This window comes from Rousettus aegyptiacus, unplaced genomic scaffold (genome assembly GCF_014176215.1).
Source record: "Rousettus aegyptiacus isolate mRouAeg1 unplaced genomic scaffold, mRouAeg1.p scaffold_m13_p_8, whole genome shotgun sequence".
Lineage (NCBI taxonomy): Eukaryota > Metazoa > Chordata > Mammalia > Chiroptera > Pteropodidae > Rousettus > Rousettus aegyptiacus.
In genome coordinates, this window is record NW_023416311.1 from 10,984,736 (window position 1) to 10,998,955 (window position 14,220).

General features: G+C 43.0%; 1 protein-coding gene across 34 annotated transcripts in view; it reads right to left on the reverse strand.

Moving 5' to 3' along the window:
* RBFOX1 (RNA binding fox-1 homolog 1) overlaps nucleotides 1-14,220 on the reverse strand; it is a 1,358,182-nt gene that overhangs the window by 114,665 nt on the left and 1,229,297 nt on the right. For all 34 annotated transcript variants that reach the window (XM_036226176.1, XM_036226155.1, XM_036226160.1 and 31 more), the window contains 2 exons: nucleotides 10,684-10,827; nucleotides 3,816-3,869 (listed from right to left, as the gene is read on the reverse strand). In XM_036226176.1, the coding sequence (XP_036082069.1) occupies nucleotides 3,816-3,869; nucleotides 10,684-10,827 (198 nt within the window). The remainder of the gene's footprint in view (nucleotides 1-3,815; nucleotides 3,870-10,683; nucleotides 10,828-14,220) is intronic.

Below are 14,220 nucleotides of genomic sequence, written 5' to 3' on the forward strand. Positions count from 1 at the left end.
TTTTCTGGTACCCTCTCCATCGAGCATGGGTGTCAAGAGCAGGTGTTGAGGTTTTACTTTAGCTCATCTCATAGTTAGAATTCTATCTCAAGGAAACAGCAACTTGAAGTTCTCAAAAATATTCGAAATATTTTCATCTCACTTTTCAAAAGAGGAACAAAAGCAGCATGTTCCGGACTGAGAAACATAGGGTCTGAGAGCGGTGCTGATGTGGAACGCCTCACAGGTCAAGAGTGCATGTAGAGGCTACACGAAGGAGGCATGATGCCGCTGGACAAGAGGATTTGAGAACCGTGCCACCCCCGGTGGGAAGGCACGATCACCGGGCCAGGCAACGGTGACCTTAAGATAGACTGTTGGACTTGATGTGTGACTTGATGATTTTCACATCTTTTAGTGAATCATGAATTCTGACCTCCCTGTCCCCCAGTTATTAACGTTTCTACTTTGCCCTTGTAATATACGTTTAGGTGATAGTTTCCTTTTCTGTGTTAATGCAAATACAACATCTTATATCTCAGATAAATGCTCTGAAGCCCTCAGGAAGGATGAGTGCGATGATTTTTTCGCCTTATATAAGTCAATTCCTCTCGTTTCTGGTGCAGAGAACTTCCTGTCTCTACAAGGGGAGCTGCCGACAAGAGTCCAAAGGTTCATTTTCCTGGCCCTAAGAGCTCCACACCTTGCTTCTTCTCAGGGACCTTGGCACTCACGGCTTCTTCACCTGAAGGGACGTCTTCCTCGCTTCCCTTCCCTGGGAAATTCTTACTTCCTTTTCCATCTCAGTTCACATGCCCGTTCCTCCTGGACGCCTTCCCACCTTCTAACGACATCGGTCTGTCTGCCTGGGATCTCGACAGCCTCTCTTTGACCACAGAACACAGCACACTGTATCACTGTTGTTTGTCTGTGTGGTCTGTCCTTCCTGCCACTTGGGAAAATCCGTGAGGATGATGGGAAGCATTTCTGTGTCGCTCTCAGCTGAGTCACCTATCTCGTACCTGGAATGTAATCACACTCATAGATATCTACTGAATCAAAGATCGGACTGCATTCTTCCTAGGTATATTAAAAGCAGCTATATTATCAGGCTGCATCTCCCAAATAAAACATTTCAGAGCTCAACAAAAATGTTTTTAAATCTCCCAGAAAGGAAAAATTAATTATAGGCTCTCTCATTCTCATTATCAAATTCTAGCATACCTTTTTAAAATGTGCTTTCCTTGTATACTTGCTATCCATATATGAATGCATTATTTATGTGACATGGTCCTAGGATGATGTACTGTTTGTGCATGTATAAGTGCATATGTGCACACACTTACACACACTGAACACCCACAGAACACCCAGCCATACTCACTTAGCATTAAGTGGTTGGCCTCGGGGACTATTTACAAAAAGAATGGCCAGGAGGTGAGCTCCCAGCTCTTAAGGGCCCACCCACTTCCTGGCTGAGTTTCCATCACTAAATGATGAAAACGAGGTCATGACAATGGTTCAAGTTTTTCAGCCATTAAAATGAAAATGCTCCTTTAAACAGGCCTTTTCCCGTAAAAGATAATGTCAATTATGGAAAATATCCTCGTGTGAGCCTCTGCCCCATTCAGCAGCTCCCAAACGGATGGTCTCAGTGACATTCCAGTCATACCTGCCTAAACAAGCCAGCCCCGACACCTGCACAACCAATTCTTTGAGAGGGCGCACCCCTTGGCAAGAGGCTATTTTTGGTGTTTCCAAATCAAAGGGGGGCGGGGGAGAAAAAACAGCTTCACAAAGTCAGTCTCTGGATGAGGCAAAGTTTAGTGGTCTTATTCCTAAAGCCCCAGAGACAGGCTAATCACGGGAATGACGGAAGAAGTCTTAAAAATAGCACCGCCATTGTACTTTGAAAATAGCAAGTGATATTCTTCTAATGTCCCAAAACAGCTCTCGGAAGGAATTAAAGAGCTTTCTTCAGCTGGCGAAAGTTACAAAACAAAATATAAATTAAATAGAATTTTTTTTTAAAAAAAAAGGCTCTAAAAGCAGTCGTGGTACAGACTTAGATTGGAGGGATGCTGGCCAGCATTCCACCGCCCTCTGACTTTGCCAAGAATACCTCAGGCCTGAGTGAAAAGGATTAGATGGGGCATGGCGTTTTTTTTTGTTTGTTTGTTTTTGTTTTTCTCTTAGCACACTTTGCTTTACCCGTATGGAAGGAGTCCCTTAATGATTTTCATACAATAAGTGGAAAGAGAGGTCACTTCTTTTTCCCCAGCCTAGAGGCCAAACTGCTGACATAGGACAAGAATGACTGTAATATATCCGAAATAATAAAATGACAAGGTCCCTGAGATAGTGGCACCAGATACTATTGTGGATCGAGTATTTTTTTTTTTTAAAAAAATAACTCATTTGGCATTATCACAACATTGTTTGGGAGAGGAGAATAGAAGAATTTCCTTGCCTCGGTGCAATAAGCATTATCCTATTGAGTTAATACTAAACCTACTTAGGAGGAGAGGTACAGACTAAGAAATGATAAATTCAAATGTTTGCCTCGTGGGGAGGATGCAGTTGCTATATCCAAGGGGCTGGCACTTGCCACCTTAGAAAAAACCAGTTCTTTCTAGTAACCCCCGACTTGTCCCAAATTGTCCATGTAAGGAAAGTTACGGGGCTAAAATAAGTATCTCGCTGTATCTGGTGGTACGCAGCGTCTCTTAACATCCACTTGCACAGTCTGGGTAGGGTATGCAAGGCTTAAATGTCCTGACCTCCAGGGGAGCAGTGCTCTGGGGAGAAGGCAGAGCTACAGAGTGCCCCCTTTCTAGTTGCTTCTAGGAGCCTGGTTACAGCACCGGACCCTGAAGTCACTCAGTGGCTGCCGCTATGCCGAGGGCACGGTTTTCGGGTGGGGTTCTCGAGTGTTCTGTAAAACACGAGCAGGCAAAGGGGCATTTTCCTTTCAGGTGAAGCGCTGGCACTTGCCGAAAATAAGAGGACACAGTGTCTGTAACTTTAACGATGGCCCTGGAAGGTTTGCGGAAACACAGATGTCTGGGCTCCGATTTCAGGGTTTCTGATTTGGTAGATGTGGACTGGACTGTGAGATTCGCATGTCTAATGAGTTTCCGGGCGACACTGGACACCACACTTAGGTGGCTGCTGACACATAGAATGTTTGGGAAGAGTTTGTCCTGCTTCTTTTTCTCCCGACATATGTCCATTTCGAAAGTGCGGGAGCCTCTCTATGTAACCACCGGTTTGTACTACTATGGTTTGCGCTAAGAAAATCTACGTGAAAATTGCTTTCCTAGGGAAAATGGAACCTCAAAGCAGTGGCAAATTGCAAAATGTGATCTGATAAACATACATATGATAGAAAACTGTATTCAAAAGGTTGGTGTATATGAGATTTCCTCCCCTACAACCCAGGAAAAGAACTGCACTTTATTAATACAGAATAATCACATATTTACCTGCTCATGAGACTATCAACTCACTTTTTAATATAAAGAACATAATTATCACTGAAAAACAAAAATGTAGCAACAACATTATTTTTTTAAGCATGGGTAATTTTCCTCTGGAAACTTGATATATATAGAGAGATAGATATAAAACAGCAAGTTAAATTACCCCCTTAGACTGTGTAAACTGAACCCCGCGTATGCCCCACCACTTTGGAAACTGGAAGTGGTCGCTAAAGGAAACCCCGCTGAAGTCTACTGTCGCAGTGTGCTAATTAAAACAGTGCAGTTGTTTCCCATTATCCGTAACAAGCATTTTAAAATGAGCTAAACCGTTCTAAAGTGAATTAAGTTGCTTACCTTTGAGCCTCGCTCATTAAAAATAATTTCAACATCTAAGATTTTACCAAATTGCTGCAAAGAAACAGAAATATTTTATAAGCAAGAAGAGAAATGGAATACATCTTATTTTTATGCACATCGGTAACTGTACCCCAAGTAAGAATCTTTTCTCTTTTCTCTTTTCATGCAGGAGGCTATACATTTCATGTTGTTCTAGCATTAAACAATGAGCTTAAACCAAGACAAAATACGACCATATGTATTATTTCCGTATTATGGCCTTCCCCACCAAGTGAGATATTGTAGGAGGGACCCAGCACGGAACAGGCAAACGAGGGGTTAATTCCACTTTCCTTTCTTTATGTGTTCACGATTGCTTTCCCAGGCACTGAGCAGCAGAGATTAAAAATGGCCAGTGTGTATGCTGACTCTCCTTGGCTACTCCATTAATCTCTGGAGAAACGTCCTCGATGAAGTAGGATTGGGGAGTAAAATGTCCATATAGAATATAATGGTGAGGATTTTGGTCCCCGGCCCCCATAAACGTTACGAATGGCTGGGCCATGTAAGACAAGTAAAGTACAAAATGACAAAAGCGAGATTCACTAAATGAACACCCATCATATAGACATTGGCATAGCTGTGATTAGTCCTCGGGCTGAAGTGTACTTCTCTCAGTAGGATTCTCCTTGTTGTTGGGAAAAAAAAAATGGGTTTTAGACAATTAGCATGAATAGGCTCCATGAAAAAGGGAAGGCAACTCAATGCTTTGGAAACACAGTTTGAGATGACAAATAAATTGGGCAGCCAGGTAAGATACAGATGCCTCGTTAAATTTAAATTTCAAAATTTTTCAGGATAATTATACCTTGTGTAATACTGGGGCATACTTATACTTAATAAAATATTTGTTAACTACTGTGTGTGTGTGTGTATTTTTTTTTTTTTTTTTTGCTAAAACTGGTAGTTCTCGTGAGAATGAATATCAAGCAATTCTTGATTCATCTTTAATCGAAAATCCTTTTCCCCGACCTTGGCATCCTGTCAGTTTTCTTGACCACGTGACGCAGAGTGGGCATGTTTGAGCGGGGTCTCTTCTACCTAAGTGCAGGTGGGAGAAGGTGACGTATGCGACATGGCCCAGGACACATTGGATGCAAAGTCTACCCTGATGCAGAATGAGAGCAAATGCTCCTGTTAGTGAGGAAAAATTAAACGCGCAACATACAATAATGTTTTCACCCTCTTTTTCCTTTATTCTGAGCTTTCCTATTGTTTCATTCATTTGCTTCTGCTGCCTGGATTTTTACCGCATCCTTTATTACCTTAGGAGAGTCTATATTCTGTCTCTTTCCCCTGAGTGGAAAGCATCAGGCAGCCTGTATGGAGCAGAGGACAGAGTGGTCGGGAGGGAAAGATACAATAAGAAAGGAACAATTTGAACACGGATTATTGAGGGCCGCCTGCCTGATCAATGAGTTTCAGTCCTACACTGCTGGGAGGCCCTGACAGCAAGTGTCAAGAGGGTTCTACTAAGATTCAAGAAAAAAAATAATTTGGAACATAGAGAGGCTATCCTCTGGAACATACAAATAAATCTACCTTCCTTGGAAAGACAGAAAAACATATGCATCCTCTAGTTGAATATAAATAGCTCCAAATCTTGAAATGACAGTAGCTCTCACTACGAGAAAAAGAAACCCAAAGCTTATGTCATCCTGTGCCTCTGAAACGTGGCCATTGCTCAAAATATGTACCCACCAAGGGGACTATAGACTTGAATAGTTTTTTTTTTTTTTTCATTGTTCAGCCAAAGTACTTCTCTACTTCCCAGAGAGGCAGAAGGCCAGAAAGAAATCAAGAAGAAGAGGCTCGACTAGGAGAGGAGATGGAAGGGCTACGTTGCGAGCACATTCAGGCCCGTCTCGAAGGTATTGTGGATTCAGGTCCAGATGAGCGTAATAAGGCGAGTATCACACAATGCAAGTCATACAGTTTTTTGGGCTTCCCAGTGCCTACAGAAGTTATCTTCTACTGTAGTCCGTAGAGTGTGCAATAGCACATCTGATACACGATGCACGTACTTTAATTTAAAAAGACTTCATTGCTAAAAAAAAAATGCTGTCATCTGAGCCTCTGGAGAGTTGTAATCTTTTTGATGGTGGAGGGTCTTACCTTCAATTTGTCAAATAACACCATGTCTGCAAAGTACAATAAAGCAAAGTGTGATAAAAACAAAGGCCCGCCTGCACAACGGGAACAGCGAGAAACACGCGGCCAACTCATCCTATGATTTGTGGACACTCAAAGAATCTTTTTGGTCAAGAGAATATTTTTCTACAGAGTGTGTTCAGTGCCCTAGATTTGGGCAGAGAAAATCATTAAAAATAGAAGAGAACCTTGAGATTTGGGAAATGAAGCGTTTGCCATTGAAAGGTGAACTAAATTTCATAGTAAAAAAAAAAAATCCTTCGGCTTTGTAAACTCCTCAGAAGCAGTAATTTTGATATAACCTTAGAAAAAGCCAGTCCACACAGATGCTGTCACATTTATTTCGGGCGTAAGAGCCTGGAAGCACACATATTTGTGGATAGGGATGCTCGCAAAGGACTCTTTCTCAAACCATGAAGCAAATGTCATCTATGGAACTTTCTCTAAGCAGTCGACACAAAAACACTTCCTTAAAAATAAGATCTAGTTGAGATAGAACCAATCAAAAAGTAACCTTAGCACGTGTCCTTCCCCAAATGAAACGATGACACCATGTGCCCCGAAATGGTTTTGAATGTTTGCCTCTCTGGCAGCTGCCATTGGGGCTGATGATTCTCAAAGCCAGGGAAAGGAGCTATAAGAAGAATGCTGATGTAAGCCCCATTTCTAAGACAGTTGTATACTATATTTATAGTATCAACAGTTTAATTGGGGAGTTTGGTCCTAATGATGTAAACACAGCTGGCACGTTTTCAATTTAAATAGACACGACTCAGTCGCAGACATAACTAGCGTTTGTTTGCTCAACACCAACGTGCAGCAGCGTTCAACAACGTCTCGGAATCCACGCGAGGTGTCTCGGTGGCTGTATCATGAACGCAGTCTGGAAGCTGACAGGCACACACGTGGGCAGATATGTAGCGGGCATTTTTAGACATTCTCAGATCGAGTAACGTTTCACTGTGAAACTGTGAAAGATGTTCAACGGATACAGCACGAAATACCAAAGTAAAGATTAGTTCAAAGGGTGTACAGGGAGGCTAAGAAAAGACATCATTTGGGTTTTCTTGGGGTTGGCTTCATGCTTAGGATGCAGAACTAGGAGGCATGATGCCATGTTCAAAAAAATGGCTTGACTACTTCTAACGTCACGGTAGATGGAAACCTGGCATTAACGTTGAAGGTGTAGATATCTCCATTTTACTACTGAAAAGGTGATCATGGGAGCTTCTTTTGCATGTTCTAAGAGTCATGTGATCTGTTTTTTGGTGGCTAGAAAGGAAAACTTCAGTAGATCACATGCATCAGAGCATCTGTGTTTTGATAATGAGGATACTGTGTACATTTGAAACCTGTATTCACTGAGCAGCTATTTCTGAAGACAACTCTGTGACAGAATATGTTGTATCCGTGGTCTGGATATATTACAACCATCTCTCTCACCCCAAATCCAGAAATGCTTAAATTTTGAATATTAGGTGAAATTACTCTTTGGATTTAGGAACAAGACATTGTAATTAATTTAGTGGAAATCTACACATTGTTTTAATGGGATCATCAAGAATTCCACGTAAAGAAGTATAGGCTTGTGAATGATTCCCAGAAAGAAGACAGAGCTCAAGAAGAAAGTAGCCAGGCCAGGACCAACGTTCCCTCCACTGAAACGGGGCCCCTGGATCTAATACGTCAGAGCCATTCACTCGCACCTCAACTGGTGTTTGGAAAAGATTCTGCTTTGGATAGTGTGACCACATAACTTCTCAACCAAGGAAAAGTTTCATCTTAAAAGAAAAAATAAAAAAAGAAACCTATAACGAGCTAGAAGATTTAATGACGAGCAGTGGAACGAATGCCTCCAAAAGGAGACAGTAAGAACGTGAAGTGCGTGAAGCGTGCGGTGGAAGAAAGACAACCAGAATCGCAATGATGAGGCGCCAAAGCCACAGATTCGACATAAAATGTGAGGCACCTGCTGCAATCATGAGGCCCGCAGAGGCTGCGAACTTCGCGATTGAATTATTCATGGCTGCGGAAGTTATGCCGGGGGTTTAGGCAGTTTGAGAAAGGAGGGTGTTTTGTTGCCTCGTGTTTTCCGTTTGAAATCCCCACGGCCGTATTGAACGAAAGAGACAAAGGAGAAAAGCACGCAGATCTTCGTGAGGGTTTTTTTTTTTTCCTCTGTAATTGCCTTTATGGTAGTTTCTGCCAAAGTGAAGGGACAAAGGGAATATAGAGGAGCGAGAGGAGAGAAGATATCTCATGTACGAATGACTTAGAAAATACCTGATTGGCGTTAACATGTAATTTCTCCAAGTAACTATGACCCGAAAGAGGAAATCCTGCTAATTCTCTCAACTGAAGTGTGGGAAGCTAATGAGAATGTTGACAGATAGATACCTTTCGATGTGATTTATGCCACTAAATGTAGCGCATAACCAGAACGGGTTTGCTGCCACCGACGTTTGGCCAGGAAGAATCTATATATTATTATATCCTACATAGATATACATACATACATGCATATATATATAGCACATATATATGTGTATTTTAGTGTGAAAATTCCATTCTTCAGAATGACGTTGTAAGCCAAAGAAGCCTCAGAGTTATCGCCGAGTCCAGGAATTTGTATCTGCCCAATAAATTTTATGGGTGAAAAAGATCTTGCACACTTTTCTAAATGGACGCAGATGTTGTTTGTGATAAACGAAATTTATTTCTGTATATTTGAATGCATGCTGTGCTTCCTTAATTCATACATAGTAAGTGTAACTATCATCTCGTCAAATTGACATCTTGTCAGTTGGACAATCCTGACTTTTACAAAAAGCGGCTCTGAAACCAGCAGATTTTTAGCACGTCTTGACAACTGGTTGTATGGTCGATCTTTTGGCAAGATTTTGCTCTGTGCCACCCACCCTACGCCTGTGACAGTAGAGAGGCTCAGATATCCATGCACTCAGGACTCCTTCTTCGGGAGCCCTAGCCGTGAATACTTTGAATGCCTCTCCGATTTAGCCATGCAGCCCTCTGATAACTTTCAAGATAACCCAGATGACTAGGGAGGAAATGGCACCCTCAGGGGTGGGAATTGGGGTGTGCTGTGATGAGTGACACCGTGAAAGAGCAGGAGATGGTCATTAAGAGGACCAAATTCAAAGCCAACTTCCCAGTGACACTTGACGCATCAAGATGGATACAAGTGCCAGACGTCTTCCTAACCTGATGTGGCAAAAGGCATCTAATTCCTCTGGCTGCCCATCACTCAAACCTGGTCTCACCACTTTACACACACTTAACCTCCACTTTCACTTTGAATGCTCTGCACTTTTCAAAGTCATCTTTGACCTGAAAGTGCCTGAGGGTATCTCTGCTCTGCAAGAGTTAGAGGGCTCAGCTCAAGGTTATTACCAAATGAGAGAGAAGAAAGAGCAGAAGCTGACCTTTTCCTCTGAAATGTCAGGATTCAAGCTTGGGTCTCTTAAATATGAGGACGCTTGTTCTGCTTCTGTGTCAGGTGCGGACTTGATAAACATCATGCATGTTAAAGAAATAAAAGGTGCAAGCGAACCCCACAATTACAGGGCAGCAAGCCAGAGCTCCCTTTTTTATTTGGGGAATGAGATCTACTGTGCTCGGAACGAGGCGTTAAAGTCGGGCTTTTTCTTATTCTTTTTGTCATATTTGCATCCCTCCAAAAACTCTTAGAAGAAGTAGCTCCAGGCAGCCAACCTTTCCTCTAAGTCGAATGTTAAAGATGCCATTCTGTTCGCGGAACCCACAGGTACATCTCACCAATGCTGGGATGTCACGGATAAACAAATAAACTACATTTGCAAACCAGGATGATACCCAAGCCCATCAGAGCTTTGTCCTTTGGTGGAACTGAGCCCAAAGAAATGGCAAACTCATTCCTTCCCAAGGTGGATAGCGTAGATTTCATACAGAAAAAGGATTTGGGTCATGAAGTCCCATGAGGAATCAACCCTATCGTCTATTTCCACTGGGCTGGTGATGGCTTCCAGCTCACTCTGCATTTCGCAGCGGTGCCTGGGAGAGGCAGTCATTTGTGGCATGCACCATCACAATAAGAACCTCTGAATCCTCGTCATTCATTCCAGGAGAATGTACACGGCAGGATGCAAGTTGGACTTAGAAATCTCTAGATTTTTTTTTTGTTATGTTCTTTTTAAATGAATTTTTATGCAGAATTGAAAAAATGCACAGTGCCTGGGAAAGACTAAGGTATGAAGGCATATGCCATGATCGTTTGGCAATTGCAAAAGCAAGAAGAACCAAGACAACACATCGTGTTTATTTGAGCCATGACATGGGGTCCCGGGCCCCTCAATTTGGAATCATCAATGGGTTTGTTTCAACAGTGTGTTATCTGGGAGTTCATTTTCCATGTGATGGTCAAGTTACTAAGTAGAAGGAGACCATTGGCAAACTGAAAACACAGTGGGCATAAGCAAAGACATTTATACGAAAATCACAAAGCGATCTCACCAGCTGCAATATACATACAGACTGGAGTTCAAAAATCTCCCCCCCCCCCTTTTCCCCCTTATGTAAACGTCTCACCTTTGCATCGTAAATATCGAGAACTTACATGGAGGGAAGGGCTCCGGGGTACCCCGGGGCACGCACTGCGGAGGAGAAAGGGGGTACTTACGCCAAACATTTGTCGGAGGTCCGGATCTCGAAACCGGAAGGGGATGTTGGAGACGTGCAGCCGCTTGGGCTGGGACTTGTTTTCTGTGTTTTCCGAAGGTTGTGTCTGGGGCTGGCCATCCGTTGGCGCTGCGTCATCTGTCTGCTAAAAGGACGAGAGCAAAGCGAAGAGGCTCTGAGTGCGCCCCAATGCTCTTTTCCAATGTGCGCTCGCTCACCTGACGTGCTAGGAAAACGCCAGAACGAGAAGGAGCTGCCGAGTCATTCATTCATTCATTCATTCATTCTTCATTCATTCATTCGTTCATTCAACAAATATTCATTAAACATCCGACAGTGCCCGTCATGGATCTGGCCTTCAGCAGTAACCGAGCAAAGATCCCCGCCCCTGGGGAGAATAATTCTCACGAGAAACATCAGACAATAAACTTGTTAGAAAAAATACATATGGAATTGGCAGAGAGAATAAACACCGTGGAGAAAATAAAGCAAGGGAAGGGGCTAGTTGGGGCGGGGGCGGGGGCGGGAGCAGAATTTTAACAGTTAATTAGAGAAAATCCCATCAGGAAGAGGCTAATATAAAGGTAGGAGAGCGCGAACCCTTTAACCGAGGTTGTTCAAAATCTTAGAACGTACCTACATAATTGTGGAGGCTGAGCAGATAATATACTAGTAAACATAGTCAAACATTTGAAAAGGCTGCTTGGTAGTCTACAGACCAAATAACCATTTGATTGCCTTACATTTTTTATGGCTTGCACATTTTTTTTCTTGATTGTGCAGACCCGTGCTCGCCTGCCACAGTTGGCCCATCTGGCTATTTAAATGTAAACAAATTAAAATTAAATTAAAGGTTTCCCATTCACACTGGCCATGTTACAAGTGCTCAGTGGCCACACGTGGCCAGTGGCTTTCATACTGAACAAACAGATCTAGGACATCTCTGTCACTGCTGAAGGTTCTATCGCACGAGCTGGTAGAGACAATGTTACGTCACCGGCAAAACTCACGGCTCTGCTTTCCACTCCACCCCTCCCAAATATAAGCCTGGATAATGTGCTATTGTACTGATGTCCATATATAGACAGGAACTAGAAGAAGAAAAGTCACAGGGACATTGGTATCATTATAGTCATTCCCACGCTCAGGGTTCTAGAGTTTCGGCATTTCAGAGATGCTTCACGTCTAGATACTTTCTCTGCAATTAGCACGCCCTGCCTCCAGGTGGCAGTAGACGCCATCTGCATCAGATACCTGCTTCTCAGAAACCAAGATGGAAAACCCAGGTGGAAGCTCATCAAATATATGAGCAAGGATTTGTCTTCACCTACTTATAAGGAATTTAGAAGCATATAACTGGGACAAAACTATTGATACAGGCAGCCAGGTGTAAAATAATAAAATCCTATAAAGTGGAAAATAATAATTTTACACACACACTCCCCCCCCCAAAATAACGTCAGCATAGTTAGCGACTTTCTCATTAACCCTGTGTTAACTGGCAGATTTCATTTGGATTCTCCATCCGAAGACACCCTGATTTGCATTTCGAAGTCTAGACCTCCTCGTGGCTGGCACACGCCTGTTGCAAGCTGGTTTGGTACCAAAAGCCCTATCAGATGACTTCATCGACCTTCAGGTGCAATGTCATGACAACAATGACACGCTTGGTAGTTTTGCTCATGCTGTTGGAGCGAATAAGAAGGAGGATGGGGATAGTTTTCTAGTCTGGAAAATGAACAATAACAATAGTGCTCACCTTATAAGGCCCTGTGAAGACTGCACACAATAACGTACACCAACCTGGCCGAGTTTTTGGCACGTGGTATATAGTCAATAAGTGAAATGTAATACATTTTGTAGAGTGATAATTTTTGTTAATGTCAAAATAGAGGTGCAAAAATGCCCCTCTCAGGAAACATAAAAAAGGTTCTCGTTTGCTTATTAAACACCTCTTTACTGAGCAACTACTGTGCACGGGACACAGAAGTCAGTCCTCCAAATCACTTGTCATTCCCAGTTTAATGGATGATAAAGAGTTAGGAAAAGATACACCGTTTCGTTTGTGAGATACACTGAGGTGAGAGTGAATCACAGAGGGCTGAGTAAACTCAAATCCGGGACACACGGCACAGCTGGAGGTTCCACGAGGCTTGGCAGCTCTGCAGGTTAAATCTTAAGTGGGGGGTGTCTCAGAGAAGGGGTGAGGGGGACTGAGGGTGTACCGGCAGGCGGAGAAGCACAGACAAAGATGCAGAGAGGTGAAACCGTGTTCGGGATTCGGGCAGCGAGTCTGTGTGGACCTTGGTGTCGCTGGTCAGGGGAGGGGCGTGGATGAAGGAGGGGCAGGAGCCCACCTTGCAGAGGTAGGCGAGGGATCTTGAAGGGCCCTGTGTGCAGAGCAACAGTGTACGATTCATCCTACAAGGTGTGTGGAGCCACAGAAGGGTCACAGCAGGGTGTGGCTTGACCAGCACGTGACACAGGGGGTAAACTGATTACACGACAAACGCCTGTTTAATGGCTGGCTGACTCGCTGGCTGAATGGGTGAATGGATTACAAGTGTATGAATAAAGAGTGAAGGAATGAGTGATCAACTCGTCACCTTCAGGGGACAGCCAAAGAACAACATTATGACATGAGACCCAGAGAGAATGGGAACTGTGTTTTCTCTGCTGGTAATGTGAGGTTTGGTTACATATCCATGAGATGTAAATGACCTTGAATCATAGGACTGTCATTTTTTAGAGGGGTCAGGGGTCTTAGTACTCTGAGTTTGCAGAAGCAGAAACCGAGACCGAAGTTTCTAGTCTGCTTTTCCCTTCCTGTTAAAAATTGCCGTTTAAATACAAATTGTCACCAGCTCCTTCTCGTCCCAAGAAGAAAACTTAGATTTGGATTTGTGCAGAACTGCTGGATGTTTCAGCTTAATAAACCTAATTAGGAATTACAGAGATTATGATTAAACATATTAAATGATTAATAGCATTACGCCGCTCATGTGAAAATTAAAATTAATCATCTTTAGTCAAACAGGACTTTGGAGAAATCTTTGTGTTGTTTCCTTTGATAAAAACACACAACGCTCAATTAATCATTTTGTAGCGCGCGCGTATACACAAACACCCATAAATTGTTATGTCGGAATACCTGTGTGTTAAAAGTAATTTTTAAAGATAACGCGTAAAATTTTAAAAAAAATACATCAAAGGTGTTTTCAGACGTTTGTGGGTGAACAGAAAGGATATGTGTGATGTCAGGATCCAGTGGTTGAGAAAGAAAAATAGGAAAGAATTTTTTTTTTTTTTTCCAGATGGAGCATCCCTGTTTCCATGGTGTGATGATGGAAACTCAAGGACGAGATCGTGGTGGGGACGCATGAGATGGGAGGTGCACGGAGCAGCTTCTACAGAGCTGCAGCCGCGTGATGGGGTTACGCCCCGGGCGGGGGAGAGGGGACTCTCCCCGACTCGCATCCTGAGTATGTCGGGGTGTGAGCTTTCTCTTTCCCCTTTTCTGGGAACTTTCAGGGTCGAC